Source organism: Cyprinodon variegatus, unplaced genomic scaffold, assembly GCF_000732505.1.
Source record: "Cyprinodon variegatus isolate N-32 unplaced genomic scaffold, C_variegatus-1.0 Scaffold198, whole genome shotgun sequence".
NCBI classification, from domain to species: domain Eukaryota; kingdom Metazoa; phylum Chordata; class Actinopteri; order Cyprinodontiformes; family Cyprinodontidae; genus Cyprinodon; species Cyprinodon variegatus.
Window position 1 is genome coordinate 13,021 of NW_015150651.1, and position 22,494 is coordinate 35,514.

Genomic DNA, 22,494 nt, shown 5'->3' on the forward strand with positions numbered 1-22,494 from the left:
AGTTCAGGGATTTAGTTTTTTTCAGAATGGGTTTAATCTAGTGTTTCATGGCTGCTCTGGCAGATTTACCCGTGTCCTGCGAGAGGCTGGCGCTGTAGCTGTCGCTCTCCGTGGCGGTGATGCCGTGGGATCCCATCGTCCGCCAGTCTGATGTCAGAGTCCGAGCCGAAGCTGTGGACTGACTGGGTCGACTCAGCGTCCACTGGCTGGAGTATCTGTTCCTGGAGCTGTGGGCGGATTTGATGCTCTTCCTTGACACAGGGTCTGAGCAACATAGAGATGGACGTTCAGCTCGCCGTGTCGTCAGTGACCCGGGAGGCCAGGTTTTAACAACATAAAACATAAAACGGACTCACTGGTGCCGGGACGGATGTCCGACATGTCGATCAGAGGCCCTGAGTTCTGAATGAGGGCCTGGTGGTGCAGAGCCACTCCGGTGCAGAAGTTCTGAGGGTTGACGGACTGGCTGAACTCTGTGTCCGTCACCGGCACCGCGGCTTTGTCCTCTCCTGTCACAGACACACGTATTAACCACCACTCAGACAGACACGCTGCACTCAGACCTGCTAAGGTCAGTCTGTGGACACTTGCCTATCTGCTTGATTCCCTCCTTGTCCTCGATGAGCAGCTGAACTCGCGGGATGTCGATGTGGAGCCTCGGCCCCTGGGGAGGGCCCTTCACAGGCGTGTCTATGCTGCGGTTGTTCTTGCTAGAAGCACAAAGTCAGTATAAACATCAAGTGTGGAACCGTATGTAGACAGTGTCTGACAGAAACACTGATATACAGTACTAATCTGGCCTAAGGATGATATCATCATGGATTTATTGATACTACTATTTAAAAATGTTTTCCTACCAAATATGATTGCATGCATTGTTTTAATCACTCACATTTTGTAATATGATTTACAAATGACTTCTAAAAATAGGTTTTATTTCAATTATCCCTCTGAGAGGTGACCTGAATTTAAAGGAAAATGCAAGCTGTTAAAAAATGCTGTAAAACAATAAGATTTCACCACAAACCCTGAAAATAGAACAGACTAAATGTTTGCAGCTGGTGGTCTCACACAGAAAGATAGTTTATCAGTTATGAGGAGAACAGGAAATGATGAACTGTTGTCAGTCTGAATGAAAGCCCAAGAAGAAGATTATGGAAAAAAAAAATGTATCTTTATAAACAAAGTATTTGATTAATTGACAAATCAAACCTGTATTCTTCCCATCTTCTTAGGAAAGAAAAAATAAAAGCATCTCTTCCTGCTTATAAGCAGATTAGTGAATAAGCTACGATATTGTGAACCAGGTTAGTTTATTCTAAATAAAGCATAAAGCTGAAAGACAATGTAGACCTTAAAGTACAAGAGTTTCTTTATCGGGTCAAAAACAACATCATTTAAAAAAGTTTTTCTTTAAATCATGAGTCCTTATGATCAAAGATGTTTGGATGATGTTGAGCATGTTAAAGTTAGAACAAATGATAAATATAGACATGTCTCTGTTATTGGTATATAGTTATGGAATGGACTTCTGCAAGAGTATAAACTATGTACTTCCTGGTCAATGTTTAAAAGAAGATTCTCTACACTACGGTTAATGGTTAATTGATTATTATATTAGTTAACAATTATTTCAATAATCGATTAATCTGATTATTTGATTCAGGCCTATTTCAGACTACTCCTTTTTTGTTTAAAAATATTTTTTTTTACATATATGTGTGTACAGCAGTGGTGGAGGAAGTACTTAACTGTACTTAAGTACACTTTTAGGTATCTATATTTACTCCATTACTTACTTTTCTTCCTACTTCTGACTTCTACTCATTACATTTTCACACAAGTATCTTTATTTTTTATTCCTTACATTTTAAAACAAACGTTACTCGTTACTCTTGGCTTCAGTTTAATGTTTAGAAATATTTATTTCATGTCCTGTGCGCCATCCAGTGCAGATCATTGGCTCCATCCACATCTAGTGAAAACTAGTGTAATTGGATGAGTCATATAATGCAAACACTCATTGGTTAGCTAAAGGAAACCATCAGAAGCAAGCAGCTGTTCTTCAAACTGTTAATGTGAATTATCTATGCCATGCTACAATGTAGGATTCAGAAAAAGATGTTGAAATGTCTGAAAGGTCGGACACAGGCGAGAGCGTATCGGGAGATGGAGACTAACAAGACCTCCCTCAGCCATGGCCCTATCTCAGAATATTTCGAAATAGTCGAAAAATTGAGCTTTCAATTCATATGGTGGTGTCTGGCTGTTTTTTTTTTTTTAATAAGGTGACTTTATACTTTTATCCTTTAAGTAGTTTTTGGAGCACATACTTTTTCACTTTTACTTGAGTAAAGAGGTCAGGTTGATGCTTCAACTTTTACCTGAGTGTTTTTAAACTGCAGTATTTATACTTCTGCTTAAGTAACAAATGTGTGTACTTTTGACACCACTAGGTACTTGCCTAAAAGTATTGATACTGATTGTCAAATCTTACTCAACTACAAGTAAAAGTTACTGAGTCAAAAATCTACTCAAGTTAGAGTATTGAACTACTCACTTTTGAAGATACTTAAGTATTCAAAAGCACATGTATTTAAAAGTACTAAACTATTATAATTTATAGATGATTTAAGAATTTTGACGTTTTTTCTAGATTGTTTTTGCAGTACTGCAGCTCTTCCAGAGAGAACAAGGGACTCTTGTGTTTCTTAATTACTAATTATTACTAATGTTCTCTAAAGAACCCATTTCTGGCCATGTTTACGACTCTTTTCTCTCCATAAATGCCATCTGATGCAGAATTAACGGCCATCAGATATGATTCTCCTCCCACTTCAGAGTCACACTGCAAAAACTGGAAGTAAATGAATGTTTCTTAAATTAAGTGCCTTTGCCTCTAATTTGATATGAAATATCAAATTTAAATATGATTGTAATAGGTAAGTAAATAAATAACAGGTAAATAAATAAATGATCGCACTCATTCCATTGGCTTGATGTGCCAATGGAATGAGTGCTCTTTTCTTTTATATTAGATAATCAAATACTATGCTCTTGAATTAAGATGGAGCTCATAATTCTGCCATTTCTGAACTTTTTCATTTTGTTTAAGCTTCTCATTTCTGCTTCATTTTATGTTATTCTGTGTTTGTCAAGATTTCTATTATTTTTGAATTCTTAGTTTTACTATCCAAAGTTATTTCTTTCAGTTATCTATTTTCAGCATGTTTGGTATTATTTATTCTTTGGTCTAGTTTTTGTTCTTTAGTTTTATTTTCTTTAGCTTAATTTAGTTTATTTCCTAGTTACAGTTAGATCCTGGTTATATTTGTTCCTCTCCACACCTGCTCCCTATTAGCTGATTAGTCCATTCATTGTTTGTTTCTCCCATATATTCACCTCCTTTTTAGTTCCTCTTTGCTGGATCCTCGTCATTCTTTAGGTTTATTCCCGCCTAGTATCTCCTAGTTTTTTGGTTCTTACATTTTTTCAGGATTAAAGATTTTGTATTTTTAGTTCTTCATAATTTTTTTTAAAGTCATGGTGTTTGCCTGTTCTATTCTGCATTATGGTCCACCAACCCTGACAATGTTTTGTTTTTTTTCTTATTTAAAGAACAAATTCTCCTTTTCCATTAGTAAATTGTCTTCCTTAACAATTCCAAAAAAAAAAACCTACAACAACCCAAATTAAATAAAAAAATCACTTGGTTGTCTTATCTTGGTTATCATTTTTTGCAGTGTCAGTGATTTATCACATACAAACCTAATGATATATTTTAAAGTTTGGGGTTGACAAACAACAAAAGAAGAAAAATACATTTGAGTCACACCTGATGAGCATTTCAGCCAGGCTCTTTGCATCTGTAAGGAGAGAATAATGTCATTAGCTTACAGGTAGCCTCCACTTTAATTGGTTCTTTCAGCAATTATCAGACACATTTATTTCTCACCCCTGAGCCGTTTAAGCCGCTTCTCCTTGCGTTTCTTGCGGATGATGAAGAGTAAAGCCACGCCTAGAGTGACCAGAATTACAGGAGAGCCAATGGAGAAGAGTTTTTTCACATCGTCCCCTTCCCCACGGGCCGATTTGATGGGCGGGATCGTACCTTAGGAGACACAGCAGCAAGGATGAGTTAAAAAGGCAGTAAAAGGAAGAAGCAAAGGAAAAAAAAAAAAAAAGAAGCACTCACTGCCGTCGTAGTCGGTGGTAGCAAACTGGGAGGTCTGGTTTCCACAGCCAGCACTGTTGCAGGCCTTCATTTTGAGCTCGTACCACGTAGCCTCTCGCAGCTCACTGAGGAACAGCTGATTGGTGGAGTTGGCCTTGAGGCTCTGCCAGGCCCACGTGCCTTTGGGCCTGAAGTCCAGCATGAGGTCGGTGATGGGGCAGCCGCCGCTGGTCCAGCCCTGCAGGTTCAGTCCTGCGTGTGTGGAGTTGATGTGTGTGAGCAGCGGCTGGTCCTTGTTAAACACAGGCTCTGAAGACAGACCCACACAACACAGAACAGCTGATAAGAAACAGGCAGATCCCATAGAAACCAGAGTTCAAAGGTCAGCTTAACATTGACAGGGACGGCATGTTAGACTTCTCTCATTCGAGGAAAGAACAACAAAAAATGTTTTTTTAATAAATGGGGGAAGCTGGTGATGGGAAAGAAGGAGAAGATGATGAGAAAAGAGAGCAGAGAAAGTGTGGACTGCTGGAAGAACTGCGGTGAACTGGTGACAGAAAAGTGAAATGGTGTGCTTAAAGATGACCCGGCACATTTAGAGGATGTTTGGCTCAACCTGCTGCTGCTTCTCTACTATGACCATAATCAAAGATAAATATCGAGCCAGGCTCACGAATTAGCACCTTGATATGTGCTTGAGAATGGCTTTGTCGCCAATCAAACCCAGGTTTAAAGCCTTGCAGGGCAGCATAAAGCCCACTGCTCTCATTAAGCCATAAAAAAGGAAGAAACAAACGGTCAGTTCAGGTGTTTCATAAAATATGTGAATCTATCATAATTTATAGTCAATTATACCAAACTGAATGAATGGTGTTCTCTACTTTAATATGGAATAAGATTTTAATATGGAAAAATATCTTTTTTTTCAATGTAAATTGTAAATGAAATAAAATGAGGTGTTTATGCATCCATGTTATCATGGATGCATAAACACCACATTTTATTTCAGCGTTTAATTCTGTTTAAAGTAACAGATTATAATTAAAATGTCTCCGGACCTTTACTGGTTCTTGATTTTCTTTATTTGAACCCAGCTGATTTTTAATTGGTTATCCCTGGTCTAAAGGGACACTCAAGAGAAAAAAAAAATTTCTTAGAGAAAATATCTAGTTGCGCACCAGTTACTCTCTTTCATGAGTATTGTGGAGAACCATGTTCATTAAAATGGATGTACATGAACTAATTAGGCTATATTTTAAATTTTGGCTACCATTCAAAGACATTGCTGCATTAGTTGCAAGACTTCACCATTATGTTGTGTCTAGACATCACTTAAAACGCATCCTGAAGTCCTGTGGTCTATTTCGGCGCAAAGGAAACACAAACCTTCATTATGTTGTAGCATTCATTTAAACACAACAGCAAACCATTGGTCAACTGAACTGTTATAGATTGATGTTTACAAAATGTCTGGAAAATGGATTAAAGGTAAAAGAGGAAGGGGTCCGTCTGAAATGAGAAAGTATTTGGTGTGCACGAGAAACTAACTGGAGAAACTAACTAACTGGCACAAGAACGTTTTAAATTGTTTATAGAAATGGAATTTGTTAAACCTAAATAAATGAAATAAATCTACCATCTACATTTTTAGGCTTATAGTTCTGCATGGCGTGTGATCATCTGTGAGAATCAAAGCAAAGTGAAGGTCTGATATCTGTCAAGCGGCTCTGACCTCTTCCATGCGTCTTGGCCTCGATGATCTCACTGATGCGACCCGAGCCGACGCTGTTCTTAGCAGCCAGCTTGACTTTGTACCACGTTCCGCAGCGCAGATTATCCAACCGAAAGGAACGCTCGCTGGAGCTGATGAACACATCCCTCCACTCCTCTGTGTTGTCCACAGAGTACTGCAGCACAAACCCTGCAGACACACAGAGCAGCCTGAAGTCAATGAAGGTTCATTCCATGAACTACCTGAAGTTACAATGTTTGCACACCAGATGGCGACAGTTAGCTTGAAATAGTTGCTGCTGGGACAGAATTTCACTTCTTTAAACTCTTCATACACAAGTTTGGTATAATACTGACTTTAGAGAGTGAAACATGCAGGAATATCCTGTCAGGATCAATGTCTGTGACAGGAAATGCAAAGGTGGAGCGGCAGATTACCTCTGATCGAACTTCCTCCGTTGTCCCCAGGAATCCAAGCCAGGGTGATGGAGGAGGTGGAGGTGGTGGAGACAGTCAGACGGGGCTGATCAGGAGGAACTGAGCAGGCAAACAGAAACCCACTGAGTCAGCGTTCAGAGCACAGAGCCGTCACAGAGGCAAAGAAAGCTGTCTCTTCTTACCTTGAACCACCAGGTTCACAATGATGGTGTCAAAGCCCAAGGTGTTGGTAGCCGTGCAGGTGTAGTACCCAGAATCCTCTGCTTTGACTGACCGCAGCACCAGCGTCCCGTTGGACAGGATCTGCCGCTGGCTGTCAGCTGTCACAGGAAGGGTGGAGTCCTCGCTGAGAGAGAAAAAAGTCCAACAAAGTTGTTCTTTTCTGTTTTCCAAACTCAAAGATCCAAGCTGCGTTTAATTGGGGGGGGGTTCTGACCTGTCTTTGGTCCATTTGATGGTGGGGGCGGGTTCTCCTACCGAGCTGCAGGGCAGACGCACTTCCTTCATCCAGGGTGTGGTCACCGTCCCCCCGAAGGAAAGGATCTTGGCCGGAACTGGACAGACCAACATGGAACAGCTCAGTTTGACCTGGAGCGCAGCGTGTGCGCCGTCAGCTGGGGGGGAGGAGGGGGGCTAAGCAAGATGTAGCCGAGGGTTTTAGTCTATTTTTCCTTCATAGATCCTCCCTTTGATTGGTTTCTGCCGCCCTCCTCTCTCCCTGGGGGTCATTTTACTAGATAGCTCCTGTTCATCACCACATAATTAACAACACAATGTAGCCAGGCCTCGATCAATACAGCAGCTGTCAATCAATAGAGAGGAAATGTAGACGGAGAGGAGAGGGCTGAGGGATGAAAGTGACCCCCTCCCCCCCCGTAACCTTTACCCAGCCTCTCTTTACACGTCTCCTCTGCAGGCTCGCCTGAAGGACCCACCTTTCCCAGCAGGTTCCACGGTGACCTTTGCGCTGATGTTGCCTCGGCCAGCGGTTGTCACCGCTGCAGACCAGATGTGGTACTGCTTGCCACGGCTGAGGTGCGTGATGCGGTAAAAGAGCATCTCGGGGTTGGCCTCGTACTCGCTGGGCGCCTGGGAAGGAGAGCACGCCATGTCGTGTTAGGAGGCAGCAACAAGACCGGAGAGGGAAACTCAAACAGGACATTTTAACCTGTCTGACATTATCACATGTTCAACTTCTTAAGAGCATCACCTGCAAAAATCTAAGTATTTTTCCTTGAGTTGAGCTGTAAGTAAGGCAATTTTACAATGAACTGATTTATGTTTAAAATAGGATAAAGACAACAAATTTTCTTCAAGTCAATTATATCACATCATATTATTTTTAAGACAGACATATTCCATCTGTTGGAAGGTCATCTTATTTACCTGCTCAAATTAAGGATAAAAACACTTATTTAAAGAAAAAATATATATTTTACATAATTTTAGATCCGTTTTTCAGAGTCCTGTGATCAGAACTGACACATTTTTCATTAACTGGGTCCAATCAGGGATCAGCAGGTTATAGACTGAAAAAATCTAACTTCTTTTCTGCTTCTTAATAATCATTTATCATTACTTTAAGGTTGTGGTCCAAGTGTTTTATTTGTTTTACTACCTGCTTTTATCTTCATTTGTTTTATTCTGCTTTTATTTTTCTCCTATTTTATCATCTAATTCATGTTGTCCTTGTTCTGAATTGTGCTATAGGAATAAACTTGCCTTTTTTTAAGAACATAAAAGCTAAAACTATTTTTAGGCTATAATGGGATCAGCAAAGAGATTGTGGTTTGATGCGTCTCATATTTTAGCTAAATTAAAATCAGATCAACATCAGGAAACCGGTGCTTTGAATAGAGCTGAATTATTGGTTTAAATTTAGTTTAGGACAACTTCATCATTTTTATTCATTTTTTTTACCCTAATCTGGTGCTATTCCTAATTGTTTTGCAGAGACACTTTGCAGATTTCTGGACCGTGGTGTCACAGCTCCAGGGATTTGTTATTGAGTCTAATTTTTTGCTTTTTGTATTTATCTGAATAATTTGATAGAATGGGCTTTGTTTCCTGTCATTCTCTACTGGATGAACTGATTAATCCAGGCTCGAACTCAGTAACCATGACAACACCTGGATTAATCACTTCATTCAGGAATGAAAGACAGGGAACAAAGGAGCTGTTTAACAGGAAGTAGTGGAGTTTAGGGCTGCAACTAACAATTATTTTGCAAATCAATTAATCTGTCAATTTTTTTGATAAATCGGATAGCCAAATTAGAGAAGATTTGACAAAATCAAACCAGGTGGAACTAAAACTTTTCCACTTGAGGAGTTCTGGAAAGAGCAGATTGAGAGATTAAGACATTCTTAAAAATTATATATTTTTTCATAATCTTGGTATAAATACTACTCTAACTGGGTTGCTCTGTCAGCTAAAGGGAAATTTAGAGTCTCTAAAGAGTCAACTAATTTAGTAATCGATTAATCGATTACTAAATTAGTTGACTATTATTTCAATAACTGATTAATCTGATTAATAGTTTCAGTTCTAGTGGACTTGTGCATAAAGTCCATTTTCACTGTGGAATACGGCAAGATGAGGGTTAATTTGAATTGGCTCAAATAAATTGAATTTGTATGAGAAAATTTTTTTTTTTTTAATGATTTTTTTTTCCACTTTCTTTGCCAACGCATTCATGACTAAGTGTATAAAATGTGTCCTTTTTAGCTGCATGTAAAGCCACCAACCTCGAACACATACAGTCACTAATAAACCTCCTCATCAGTTTAGCTTAAATGCTTAACATCATTAAAGATTCTGGATCATCTTTCTGAATCATGCTAGAGATTAGTGTTTTATTTTTCAGGACAATCTGAATTTACTTTGAATAAATTGATTAAATAAAGCTGATTTCCGGCCTCCAGCGCTGAAACATAGTCACCTGCAGACAGATTAATCTAGAAATGTTATAAAAAGGCAAACATGCACTTTTCTGCACCAACAGGAAAACAAACCAACTCGTCCCTAAAACTGGCAGCTCGTTCTGTTTCTTATCCTTTAATTGCTTCACTGTCTCCCTCTCTGTGTTGCTTGGTAAAGAGGAGGGGATGGATGGTCAGAAAGCGGGGAGTGTTTGTGTGTTTCTGTGCATGGGGGGGTTCGAACATTCCTCTAGCGTTGCGGTGGGGTTGTGGTGATCCAGGGAGTGATACAGGGGAGATAATGAAAAGACGGACAAAGACACTCTCCTCTTGATGTGACTGATACCCTCCTCTGCTCCTCCCTTCCACCCTGCCTGTCCTCCCTCCACCCCCCCATTTCCCTGTGGTGTCTCCCTACCTCTAATAGTGTGTCTCTTTTTCCCTCTCAGACTCCTCTCCCCCCTCCTCATGCCTTTCCTGCCCATGCTCATTTACATGGCACTCATGCACAAGGAGGGAGGAATATTTGCGAATAATAAGGAAGTGAGAAGCATTCCTTATAGCAGACTTTGCTGCATGCTTTGCAGTTTATGTGCACATAATCTAACCCAAATTGAAAACGCTTCACCAATACGTGTATAAATAGAAAATGTTGAAATGTGACGTGTGTGTGTTTCTGATGCGGCAGTCTGCATGTGTGAGCTTGTTCTCAGCCTCATTTGCATATCTACGTCTCATCACGTTGCCAAGACAACCTCATCTGTTCATCTGGGAGGGCAGGAAATAAAGCAATGGTGCAAACACAGTGAAAGAGAGACATGCGCAAAGACACACACACACACATACAGGTTCAATTAATTATAGTGGTGACAAATGAATCATTTCCTTTGGCTGATTTTATCAACTGGGTTTTACAAGCAACGGAAACATTTTTTCTTGTTTTAATTGACCCCCATAGATGAAGGACTCACCGGCTGCCCAGATCCTGGACTGGAGCAGTAAATGGTGTATTTGCGGATAACGCCGTTTGGTTTGAGAGGCGGTAACCAAGACACGACCACGCTGCTTGGAGAGGAAGGAACCGCCTTGATGCCGGCTGGCGGACCGGGAACTGCAGGAAAAAGCAGATCCGTGTTACCAAACACTGGAAGGCAAATTCATGTCTGCATCAATTCATTTGGGTACCACCGATTCCCCACTAGTCCCCAAAAACATCACAAACATCTCATGAATTAAAAAGTCTTGATTATTTCTGAGCTAGCAAAGATTTTTAAATCCACAAAACACAATGTGATTCACCTGATGCTGTTAATAGGTTGCAGAGGATAATTAAATATGGTATTCAGGAAAAAGGGGCCATATTTGATTAAAGAAATACCTTATAAACAGTGATTTTAGAGCGTATTAATTAAAAAATGTAATAATTTGATTTCTAAACTAAAAGTTGAATAAAGGTTTAATTTGAGAACTTTTACCCATCACTTTATCATATGTTTCTTTAACCAATTCTACTTGTTGTGTTTTATTGCAATATAACTGATGTTGGTTTAGTTTTAATAGTGTTCAGTACACTAAGGCTGATCCGTTTATAGATTTTTATTTCCTGAACGAGTATATTAACTTAATGCCAGTGGACGCAGTTGTTGTTCATATGTTCATAGACGTGTCCAGGCAGGGACCAATGAGCACTGAGGGGCTCTGAATACGGACAGATCTATGCTGATCGCAATAAACCAACAGGGAAATGATAAATGAGAACATCTACTGTAGATTTTCCAAATAAATCACTGAAGACGAACCAGATTTTCATTAGACCCTTACTAAGAAATCTAAGCATATACTTTTATATTGGGGCTGTTTTAAAGGAAGTGGAGGATCAGATTTACAAGGTATCAGAAGCCACAACAGAGCGTGTGGACAGGCTTCACGGACAGACTGAATTCAAAGATCTGCACCGGTGATTTTAGTGGGTGTTTTGAATAGATGTTGGTCATTTAGTGACTGCAGAAGAATGGTATCTTCTATCCCTGACAGTGTTTGAAACAACTATTTCTTCTTCTGACTAACTCCATAAAACTTAAGAAATAATTCTTAAATAGCGTGAATTCTGTATTAGCCCTCTTTGAATGTAGTTTATTGTTGTGAATAATGAATTGCTGATATACCAACTAATACATAAACCAACTTTCAAATGTTAAAGTAGGATTATCACTGCGTGATCCGTATCATCAGCTCATTTGCAACCAGAAATACATCCGGCTTGCCTTTGACTTTACTTTGTAAAAAAGACCCAACTTACATGTTCCCCTCCCTAAAAACAGAAAGCGTACTAAACTATAACATGTAAAAGGTTAATAATTTATTTCCAGAGAATTTAAATGCTTTAAAATCCTTTCTGTTTTATGACTCGTCTGTGCCCATCTGTACTGGACATGGGATCCTATGCTACTTTGGATTTAAACATAAATCTAGTCTTTATGAGTTGTATTTTTCCTTTCATATTTTGTATTCAAAAAATGGTACAAAGTGTGTAATCTAAAGAATAGAAAAAACTAAAATGCAGATAAACATGGTTTAACTTATTTTGCCGGACTACTCTAAGCATGTCCCATGATGAGAAAATATCAAAAGCATCACATTGTCTCAGAAAAGTGATTAAAATGTTTTTAAAGATGTTGAGCATTTTTTTGTGATTTAAGGATAAAAATAAATACTTTTAGCACCATAATTACATTATTTATGGCGACCAAAGAACCAAATCCACTGTACATGGGTCGCTCACTTTGCCCTTGCACCACTGCCGCGCCCCCGTGGCCCAGGTTAAGTGTTGGGAACAGCGACTTTTTGCCTGCACATTTTGAGAGTTCAAGTGTGGAGCATTCAAAGGGGCAGACGCTGTATTTGGGAAATCTTAACATTTGCAGCTTGATGCAGATTAAATCAATCTACAGGGAAAGACACAACATCCAAGCAGTGATCTCTCCTCCTGCAAAGCTGTCAGCATGAAAGTATGAGGAATTCAAAAATATACAAAGGGGTTGAACTACACTGCTTTTATACAAATAGCCACAAAAATCTATCTTTTATGTACAAGGATAAATAAAATGATCACTATTACTCTACAAAAATATTTTCTTTCGTGTTGAAAGAGTTTATAAGGCCAACATTAACCAAACATCTCAAACCTGCAGGCAAAAAATATTTGTTTATATTCTGGTACTTTCAGTTTTTGGTGCAGACAAAAAAGCTTTATTTTCAGGCAGCAGGAAATCTCAGACAGAACGGCTTCAGAAAGCTTCTACTTGACATAACATTGGGCGAATGCTCTGGTATGCTGGGGCTCTGTCGCTTTGAACAACCTTGAAATATACAAAACTAGGATCATAATCCTGATGAACTGACTATGGAGATGAAGGTTTGAGGTTTATTGTCTTGCTTAGAAACGTGTTAAAACTGCTTTTTTTTTCCACCCATCAAAACAAATAAAGCCAAGTGTGCTCTCTAGAATTAATCTGCCACTGTGCAAAAGACGGGAAAGTAAAAGGACAGATCAGCTAAAGGCCATTGAAGGAGCGCCGACCATCCACAAAGCTCTAGATGTGCGTCTGACTTTATCAGAGGCGTCAAGTAACAAAGTACAAATACTTGGTTTCCTTACATAAGTAGAAATGTTGCCTATCTATACTTTATTGGACTAATTATTTTTTAGTAATAATTTTATTTCTAATCTTTACATTTTTTTGCAATTATCTCTACTTTCTATTATTTACTTTTTTTTAAATAAAATAATTTTTTTTTCTCCATTTAAGCTAATTTTCGTTATGACCTGCTGGTATTTAAAACAAAATAAAAACCATTAAAATAATTTGTTTCATCCAGGCAGTTAATTTCTTTGTGGTTGGACTCAGTGCTGCCCCAACCTGTTGTTCAACACACACAGAAATACATAGTTTTTCATGATGATGCAAAGTTAAATTTGACACTGTTACCATTAGTTATAAAAATAAGAAAATGAAGTCTAAGGAATTCTCATCCAGAACTATAGAAAAATGTCCCTCTAAAAGGTTTAATAGTTAAAAGCATTAGATTTCATTTTAAACTTTAAGTAGTTTTAAAAATGGTACTTTTACACCTTTACTGAATTAAAAAGCTAAGTTGATGCTCTAACTTCTACAAAAGTATTTTGAAACAGTAGGATTTATACTTCTACTGGAGTAATAAACATTAATACTTTAATACCTCTGGACTTCAAAGTCCACAAGCATCCAACTTCACGATTTTGATGCTAAAAGACATTTAATGTGAGCATAACATAAAAATATATGTTTACAGTGTAAGCCAGTTTAGCATGAGTGCTAATGCTAAAGTTTAACGTGTTAGGCTGGTACAGCTGTAAGAAATAGCTACAGTATTAGTTAAAATATTAGCTAAGGCTAAAATATTACTAAGCCACCATGTTAGCAAAGATTTTTAAGTTTTTTTAGGAGTGAGATAATTTAGAGATAGCCCTAATGCTGTTATAACTACTTTCCAGTAGCTCAAATTTGAAAAAATGCTACATGCTGCAAGCTATTTGTACCACATTTTTCTGTTTAGGGACAGTTAAATTAAAGTTAAATTTGACAGTTTAAGCAGCTGTTGCCAACATGCAACCATGTAAGCATAGAATACTATTTCTGTAACATTTGTTATTATGCTAAAAATGGTAGTTGGTGCTAATGCTACATTCAAACCTAGCATGGAAAGCTTTTGAACCTTCAGCAGTTGTTAGCAACTGGTATTCCTGGTCTTAAAAATCTGCTTTTTTATCTGTTTGGGTTACATATATATATATATATATATATATATATATATATATATATATATTAATAAAAAATATATATTTTTTTATCATTGCTCATGTTACTTTTTTAACATGAAGAAAAAACTGATTAGTAAGGATGTATCTTCATACAACTGAAGGGATATGATGTAGCAAGCATAATTTTACATAATTTCTTAATTTTAACAACAAATCATAAAATCTGTGCCAACTGTTAAAGAAATCTGATTAGTTAAATTATAAAAAATGTTTTATTAGCACAACAAGAAAAAAATCTCCAGCATTACAGGGTGGATAAAATGTGATCTCTTAGGTATAAAAATGGTCAAACCTGAATTTTTGCATTAAATCACAGCTAACATCATGAGACTATGAAGATTTTAAGTTGAATAAATAAATATTATTCTTTTTTAAATCTCAAATGAATGAACATTTAAAACAGTCTCCAGTTTTTCTCTTTTCAGAAAACCTCCCACAGCCTGGGGGCCCAGTAAATAGAGGCCTGCTTTGCTTATTATTCAGTCCTGCTCTGTGTGTGTCCATTTGCTGGGATGGTTGTTAAAGCAAGGAGGCTTGTTTGCATATCGGCCGTCTTACTGCGCACTAAGCCTCTCCGGGAGAACTCCCTTTGGCTGGACAGCAGTGACATATGTTCCTTCAGACACTGGTCAGCAATTCTGACTCTTTGACACCCAGCGTTCTCTTAACTCTCTCACTCACAAACAGATTAGACATTAGTGTCTGATCCGCCGTTAGCCACTTCAGCTTGACACTGGACACGGCTTAACGCTCTGATTACAAGATAATGATTCAAGGAGGCGCTTAGAGAAGGAGTCATACTTTACAAAAACACATCAGGACACTGGATGCTTTAAGGAGGAGAACAAAAGAAGCTTTTTCTCATTGATCCTACTGTATATGGTGCTACCTATCAAGCCTATTCAGTCGGCTCCATAAATATAATTCAAGCCTGACAGTGGGGCTCCTCTGGGGCTTATAGAAGGAGACCCAGCCCCATAAATCCATCCTCCAGTTCTTCTTTTTGTCATCCAAGAGGCCCCATGATCTAGCCATTTACTCAGCTTATACCTCTTTGACTCCTCAACCCTACACAACATTATTCAGCATGAAAACATTAACTTAGAAAGTGTTAACCTAGCAAGGGATGTCTGAAAAGAGGGAGGTGAGGATAGGATCCAGGGGAGAATGGTTGGTGTGTCTCCAGTGTTGCTGCAAAGGTGGAGCAGAGGAGGCAGCAATTATTATCATAACTGGACCACCACGTCGAAGTAGGAGTGGCAGAAAGAGAGAGAGGGGAGGATAAGTCCCATCTGGTGCCCAAAATCTGCCCCAGACTCGAGACAGACCGGCAGACTGTCTGCCACGCACGGCTAGAGCAACCAATAAATGATGATGAGGAGGAGAGGTGCACTGGTGCTGCTTTAACAGCATCATCACGGACACATTGTGCGCTAGAGTGCTAATCGGAGGAGGATGGGTCACACCCAGACAAATGCAAATAGAATAGAAAATCCCCTTATTGTCCCACAAGGGAAAAATGGGCAAAAAAACAGAGATCTATATTATTTGCCCTTATCTCTACTTTTGGGTCCAACCCCTCCATGCGTTTTTTTCCCTCTCTCAGTCAAGAAAAGAGTAAGTGCTCACTGTTCTATCTCTGCATCTTCAATCCACCCTGCCCCTCCTCCTTTTTTATAAAGAGACATGGATCTGACTGTAATCCCGCCTCCAATGGTGTAAGCACAAAATTAATTCTCTTTAATCCATGCAGAGTTAATCCTTGCGCCTGTGGCAGGAGAGGATGCAGGCTGGAGCTGATGGCTGACTCCTCGATGCTATATGTTCCTCCTGCTCCCCAGCCATCCCCCAGCCATCCCCCAGCCCCGAGCTGTGGACCCAAAGCCTCTTAATTCTCATTAGCACCGCTAATGGAGCTTCCCAACACGAGTGGGCTTTTGTCACGGCCTGGAGATGCAACTTATCTGCCTCCCATTCAATGCATCTCGTCACACGGTCAGCATTTTCTCCGGAGATTAAATAAAATGTTTAAACCTGATTAAGGGTTTACTCACGGTCCTCGCGTGTCTGGATGTACAGCACGTTGCTGCGGACTCCATCTCCGGCCTGCGTGTAGGCCAGGACCTGAACGCTGTAGTTAGTGAACTTCTCAAGCCCGCGGAGCTCCACTTGTTCCCGTGTGGTGGTGATGTTCTGCATCTCTCCCCATTCTGAGGCGAAACACGACGGGAAGAATGTGTTTATACAAGATCAAATCATCTAACTCTACATTTATGGTTTGAATACGTCTCAGCAGGAAGGTGACTCATGACTATGAGCTTAGGAAAGATGGAAAATACAGCAGAATTTCCTTTAAAAGCTAAGATGAAAGTAAAATGTTTAATAATCCTTGATAAATTTGTGCATTTATTTAGGAAATAACGGTTGATCTAGATGACTTATCATATACAGAGAAAAAAAAACATACTGTAATATATGCCTAATGCTGCACAAACGTACATAGTGCCTTGCAAAAGGATTCATACTAAGTAGCAGGAAACCATGTGCTGATGATGTTATGGATAAAGATTTTATTGTCGATATTGGATGCAATGAATCAACATTTTCCACTGATTCTCCTTTCATGAAGGCCTGCAGCAAAGAGGCTGAGTCAGTGGTGGATGATGTACTCAACAGTAGTACTTGAGTATCAAGTATCAAATCTTACTCAACTACAATTAAAAGTTACTCGAGTTAAAGTATTGAAGTACTTACCTAATTGTTCAAAGTACATGCATTTTAAAGAAATTAAGTATTAAAAGTTACTCATTTTATTTTCTAATATCAGAACATTTCTGCCTAATTTTCAGAGTAATTTTAAAGAATCTGTAACTTTCAGAGATCACCTGATGCATTGATGCGTAGAACTACCTGCAATAGATTCTACACCACCTAGGAAGAACTTCAACAGAAAAATGACACATAAATATAAGGACCAAAATGAAAACAGGAGAGTCTTGATTCTCCTCACTTTCACTATGTAGTGTGAGGAGGTTTAAGGTTGAATCTATTACAACAAATAAATGCGACTCTGCTTTGGGACTCATGCTACTGGAAGTGGATGGCCTAGTGGTTAGGGCATAGGGCTTAGAATACTGACTTTGTGAGTTTGAAACCCACACCCACAACTGCCACTCTGGGTCTCTGAGCAAGACCCTTAACCCCCAATTCCTCCCTGGGTGCTGCACAGTGTCTGCCCACTGCTCCCCAAAGGGGATGGGTTAATTGCAGAATCAATTTCTTCATTGTGAGATCAATAAAGTTCAATTTATTTTATTCATTTATCACTGAACAAAAAACAACTTAATAAAATGTATAACCTACTAATAATATCTGCTCTGATTTTTTCATATCTGTGGAACATAATTCAATCTCTAAAACAGTGGCGTCCAGATTCAGTCCTAAGGGCAGCCATCTTCCATGATGAAATTACATTTAAAGTAGGAAAAACAGCAACACAGGATTACAAAGCATAGCTGAGCCAAAAGTAACAAAGGACTAGCAGCTTCACCAACTGTATTGGAGCAGAAACAATATTTGACTTTGAAATGTCATAACATTGGGCGAATGCTCTGGTATGCTTGGGCTCTGTCGCATGAACAACCTTGGAAAAAAAAAATTATTACTTAAGTAAAGCAAATATACTCAAAAAAGTACTTAAGTACAGTAATCAAGTAAATGTACTTTGTTCCATTCTACTGGTCTGTTTACTAACCAGGGCCTCAGCCATCCATGGAATTACAGCTCTATTATACTGTATTTTATTTTCTGATAATAAACCACTCACAGTGATTCTATTGAGAGCAAAAATCTGGTTGAAATATATGTTTTCAATTGAAAAATGAAAAAAAAAAAATATTTGGAAAATGAAGAAAGAAAAAGCGTCAACTTCTGGCTCTTTGGCGATGGAGGCGTGACTAAGGGCCGCAGAGAAATCATTCCCACTGGTTTCATTCAGGAACCCTTGGAACTAGAAATGCCTTTAAAGAATCATCGCTATCTTTGTTTATATGATTGCTTTTGGAAAAATAACCACCCTCACTGATCTTAGTTTGTGGTAATGTCAGAACCTTGCAGCTGACGGTTCCTTAAGAGATTGGGAAATGTACAACAGAGACAGAAAATTAATCAGTATCATAATTCCTCTGATGAGATTTGTTTGTCATAAACAGCTTAGATCACTGAAGGATGTTACATTTTTAAACCAGTCACATAAAAAGAACATCAATTATGCTTTAAACATATTTCTAGCTCGCCATCTAAGCCCCACCTTCTCACAGAATAAAACTTTTTTTTTTTTTTTTTTTACAAAATTAATGGCTCTAATTTAGCTCCGTATACATCTACTAATCGTAAAACATCTGCAGGCATCTGCTGCTCTAGATTTTATTTTAGCAAACATTATTATTGCAATTTAATTAAAATGCACATAAACCTCCCAGATTTGTATCTATTAAAAAGGTTGTATCCCATGTATTCTTTTTTTCTTCCACTTCATAATTATTTATCTGGAAAAAAAAAAATCCCAAAGAATTACATAGAGGTTTAATGCTGCAGCAAAATATGTTTACTCTTTTGCAAGGCACCGACAACAAACAGGAACAAACACCAAATGTTTGATGAGGAAGGTGAGAGCAAACAGCGGTGACACAGATGGATGTGATGATGAGGCTGGTTGGGGGAAAATCTTAGAATGAGATAGGTGATAATTACTCTGCATCGGCCACTGGGCCCGGACCCCACAGCACCCACCTCCGTCCGGGAAGAGGGACCAAAACACAACCCTGTAGCCTTTCAGCACGCCGTGCAGCGTCATGCGTGGCGGCTCCGACCACGTGATCACCGCCTCGTCTGACGTCACAGAGATTGCTCTCACATTCTGCGGGGGCTCGCTGGGCACTGCAGGACAGAACGACAGGTTTAAAACCGACCCAGTCGCAGAAGATCAGGAAAAGCAGATGAAAACCCTCAAAACTACACATCAGCAACAGCAGCTAAAAGAAACAGGTCAAACATGTTCAATCTGGCCCAGAATTTCTCCTCATATTTTTTAAAGATAATAGGCATTGATGGAAAGAAGGAGAAGTGTTGAGAGAGATATTAATCATAAAATCTTTAAACAGGAGACGATGAAATGCAGCTGAGAGGATACGTGGGGAATAAAATCTTTAGGAAGACACTATTCCAACATCTTTTAGCTCATGGGTGGCTGCAGGCCTTTCAGGCAGACGATAAAAATGTGAAATGATGTATTTCTAAAAATGACATCCTCCTGGGCCCATTTTTATTCAAACCTCTTGTTCATCATTCTGCTATCTTATGCTCATACCATCTTCCAGCGTGGTGGCGTTGATCTCGGTGCTGGACGGTCCGGTTCCGGCTCTGTTAAAAGCCTGGACGACCACGCCGTACTGAGCAAACTTCTTCAGGTTGTCCAAGGTGTACACCTCGCTGTCCCCCGTTGCTTTCATCTCCACGATGCTGTACTGCCCGTTGCTGCCTGGTCCGTTCTCCCTGTAACCGATCTGATAGCCTCGGATCACGCCGTTCTGCAGCTCCTTTTTAGGAGCCTGGATATTTTTGAAAGAAGGAAGACATGAAGCATGGAGACAATCGCAGAGTTAAGCAGTGTTTGGGTTTTGCTGTTAATGTTCAGCTTTTAGGTCTATGACTTGGAGCAGCCATTTTAACAGCCATTTTATAAAAGTCAGTATATATATATATATATATATATATATATATATATATATATATATATATATATATATATATATATATATATATAAGCAGCCATTTTGACCTATGCTCTTTTCTGTTATATCATTCCTAATGTATTATTTTATAGACTATCAAACAATGATTGGGAACATACACTGCTAAAATGATCTAGAAACAAGTAAAAATGCCTTAAATTAAGGTTGCTTACCCTTATTTTGAACAGGTAAATAAGAGGAATTGCCAATAGAATGAGAATTTTTATTCTGAAATCTTTATGCTTGAAATAAGACAATGCAATTGTTTATTCTTAATTTAAATGAAATAGTTTTGTTCTATTGGCAAAGTGTCTCACTTACCTCATCAATTCAAAAGAAAATGACTTATTCAGATTTCGATTCATTGCAGTATAAACTATTCTCCTGAGCATTGTTTGATTTGACATGCCTGCTGTAGCTTTATGCAGTAAATAGAAGAAATCAAAGCGCACAGAAAATATAGTAATGTTTCGGCCAGCGTGGCCTTAAAAACTGAACTCAAAGTTGTCATCAAAAGAGGCGTAAGATTTTTAATTTCTTTATCTCTCCAAAACATCTTTTCTTTAAAACCTCCACTTCCTTTGTATTAACAACAAAAGAAACTGTTAATTGTTGAGCTAGTATATTTCCCACTCTAAGACCTTTCAACATCTCTTTTCTTCAGCACTTTGAAAAATCTTTTCAATCTTTCTTGAGTTTTACAAACTGCAACGTAGACAGAGCTGTTATTTAAATGATTTTCTTACATATATTCAGAGAAAAAAAAATAGAGGCATGATTTATTACCCTCCATGTGACTCGTATGCTCTGTGACGTCATTGGCTGCAGTACAACATCCATCGGGGGCCCATCAGGTGCTGTTTGATCAGGATTTATTGTCAGAATGAAAAATCGGAACCAAATGCAAATAAGGTGCAGAAAACACGGGGAAAAAAAAAACATAACCTACGCGCTTCCTCTGTGCTGATAGTTAGCTCTTTGCTGGGAAGGCTGCGGCCGATTTTGTTATAAGAATACATGCGGATGCTGTAAACACAAGCTGGATGCAGCTCCACGATATTAGCTTGATTGTTTGTAGGTGAAATGTTCCTGGTGGTGTACATGTGATCCCAAGAGTCTGTGGGAAAGGAACAGAATTTGGTCTGTTTTTAAAACCCAGTACATAAATAAACACTTAAAGGAATATATCTGAGCTCTTTTACCTGATTTGTTCTTGTACTCAATGTCATAGCTGGTGATGATGCTGTTGCCATCAAACCTTTGGATCCAACGCAGGTTCATGCTTCTGTCCTTCACTTCCCTCACCTCCAGCTCAGGAGGATCAGGGGGTTCTGAGTTAGGGGGAGAAAAAAAAGTGTTTCTTGTGCAAATCAGTAAGACTGGAATAGTAATTACAGCAGGATCTATGAGTAATGGTATGTTTTTCTCTCCCTAAAAATAATAAGCATAATTTAATACAACGTGTAAAAGGTTAATAATTCATTTTCAGGCAGAATCAATGCTTTTATATCCCTTCCTGGAAATGGGTTCCTTCAAAGTTTAAATCAAACCTTGAACGGTGAGCTGGATGAGTCCTCGGCCCTCTCCATAGGAGTTGATGGCGTGACAGGAGAAGAAGACTGAATCTCCTCGCTCGGCTGGGTTTAGCTGGAAGGAAAAGCACAGCAGAGGTTATTATCACCCACTACCAAGTGGACTTCCCAGCTTGGGCCTAAAACAAGGTTTTTATCGTCCTATCAAGGTCCAGCTGCTTTGATGCTTCTAGTCAGGTTTTCATGCTCAAAGCTACAAGGAGACTGACTTAAGGCCTGAAAACACCCGTTACCTACGAGCCAGTGTGTCACACTGGCTCGTATAAAGAGGCTCCAAATAGGCAGGGTGAGCAGATCTTTGCAGATTGTTTTCCCTTCTGTCTCTCTGCTTTACACATTAAAACAATTTTCCCACATTTGACTTGGACACTTTATGAAAAGTTATTAAAAAAATTACAAAATCAGCAGGGCATTTTATAAAGCAAAGCCCCACTTAAGGAGTCTGTGCAGCATCTCAACCCAGAACAGATAGAATGTTCATAATGAGATCTACGTCTAAAGAACAGAAAAACACAGCAATAAACACAGTGGGATGGTTTCTATGCTGACTGAGGCAGAGAGGTGATTCTCACAGAGAGATCTGGGAAGTTTTTCCAAGTTTTATTTCTTTTTTTCTAATAAAGAGGTGAGACAGATACGTCGCGCTTACCTGCTCTGTCTGCCCCTCGTTAATTTGGTTTTTGAGAGGCTCAAAGAGGATCACTACTTGATCCATTTTCTGTCCTCCTGAACTTCTATCATGGGTAACGTTTTCTACTTTAATGATTCATTGATTGTTTTTGCACCAGTCTGTCCCACCTGCTATATAGTCCAAAACTGAGGCTGTGTCCAAAAGTCCGCCCTAATCACTATACATTGTCCACGCCATTTTAATAGGTGTCCGAACGTCTAGAGGACGAATAAGTAGTCGACTCGAGCTTCCATCCATCCATCCATCCATCCATCCATCCATCCATCCATCCATCCATCCATCCATCCATCC

General features: G+C 39.0%; 1 protein-coding gene across 1 annotated transcript in view; it reads right to left on the reverse strand.

The window, feature by feature from the left end:
• The window catches only part of LOC107087877 (Down syndrome cell adhesion molecule-like protein 1 homolog), a 97,596-nt gene that overhangs the window by 5,454 nt on the left and 69,648 nt on the right, over positions 1-22,494 (reverse strand). Inside the window, 19 exon segments of the mRNA XM_015379698.1 lie at positions 70-264; positions 357-509; positions 592-710; positions 3,836-3,866; positions 3,956-4,111; positions 4,196-4,483; positions 5,910-6,098; positions 6,347-6,445; positions 6,529-6,692; positions 6,783-6,900; positions 7,282-7,435; positions 10,239-10,378; positions 16,183-16,338; positions 18,920-19,066; positions 19,497-19,737; positions 20,707-20,777; positions 20,870-21,037; positions 21,123-21,251; positions 21,471-21,578. Of these exon segments, the coding sequence (XP_015235184.1) occupies positions 70-264; positions 357-509; positions 592-710; positions 3,836-3,866; positions 3,956-4,111; positions 4,196-4,483; positions 5,910-6,098; positions 6,347-6,445; positions 6,529-6,692; positions 6,783-6,900; positions 7,282-7,435; positions 10,239-10,378; positions 16,183-16,338; positions 18,920-19,066; positions 19,497-19,737; positions 20,707-20,777; positions 20,870-21,037; positions 21,123-21,251; positions 21,471-21,578 (2,826 nt within the window).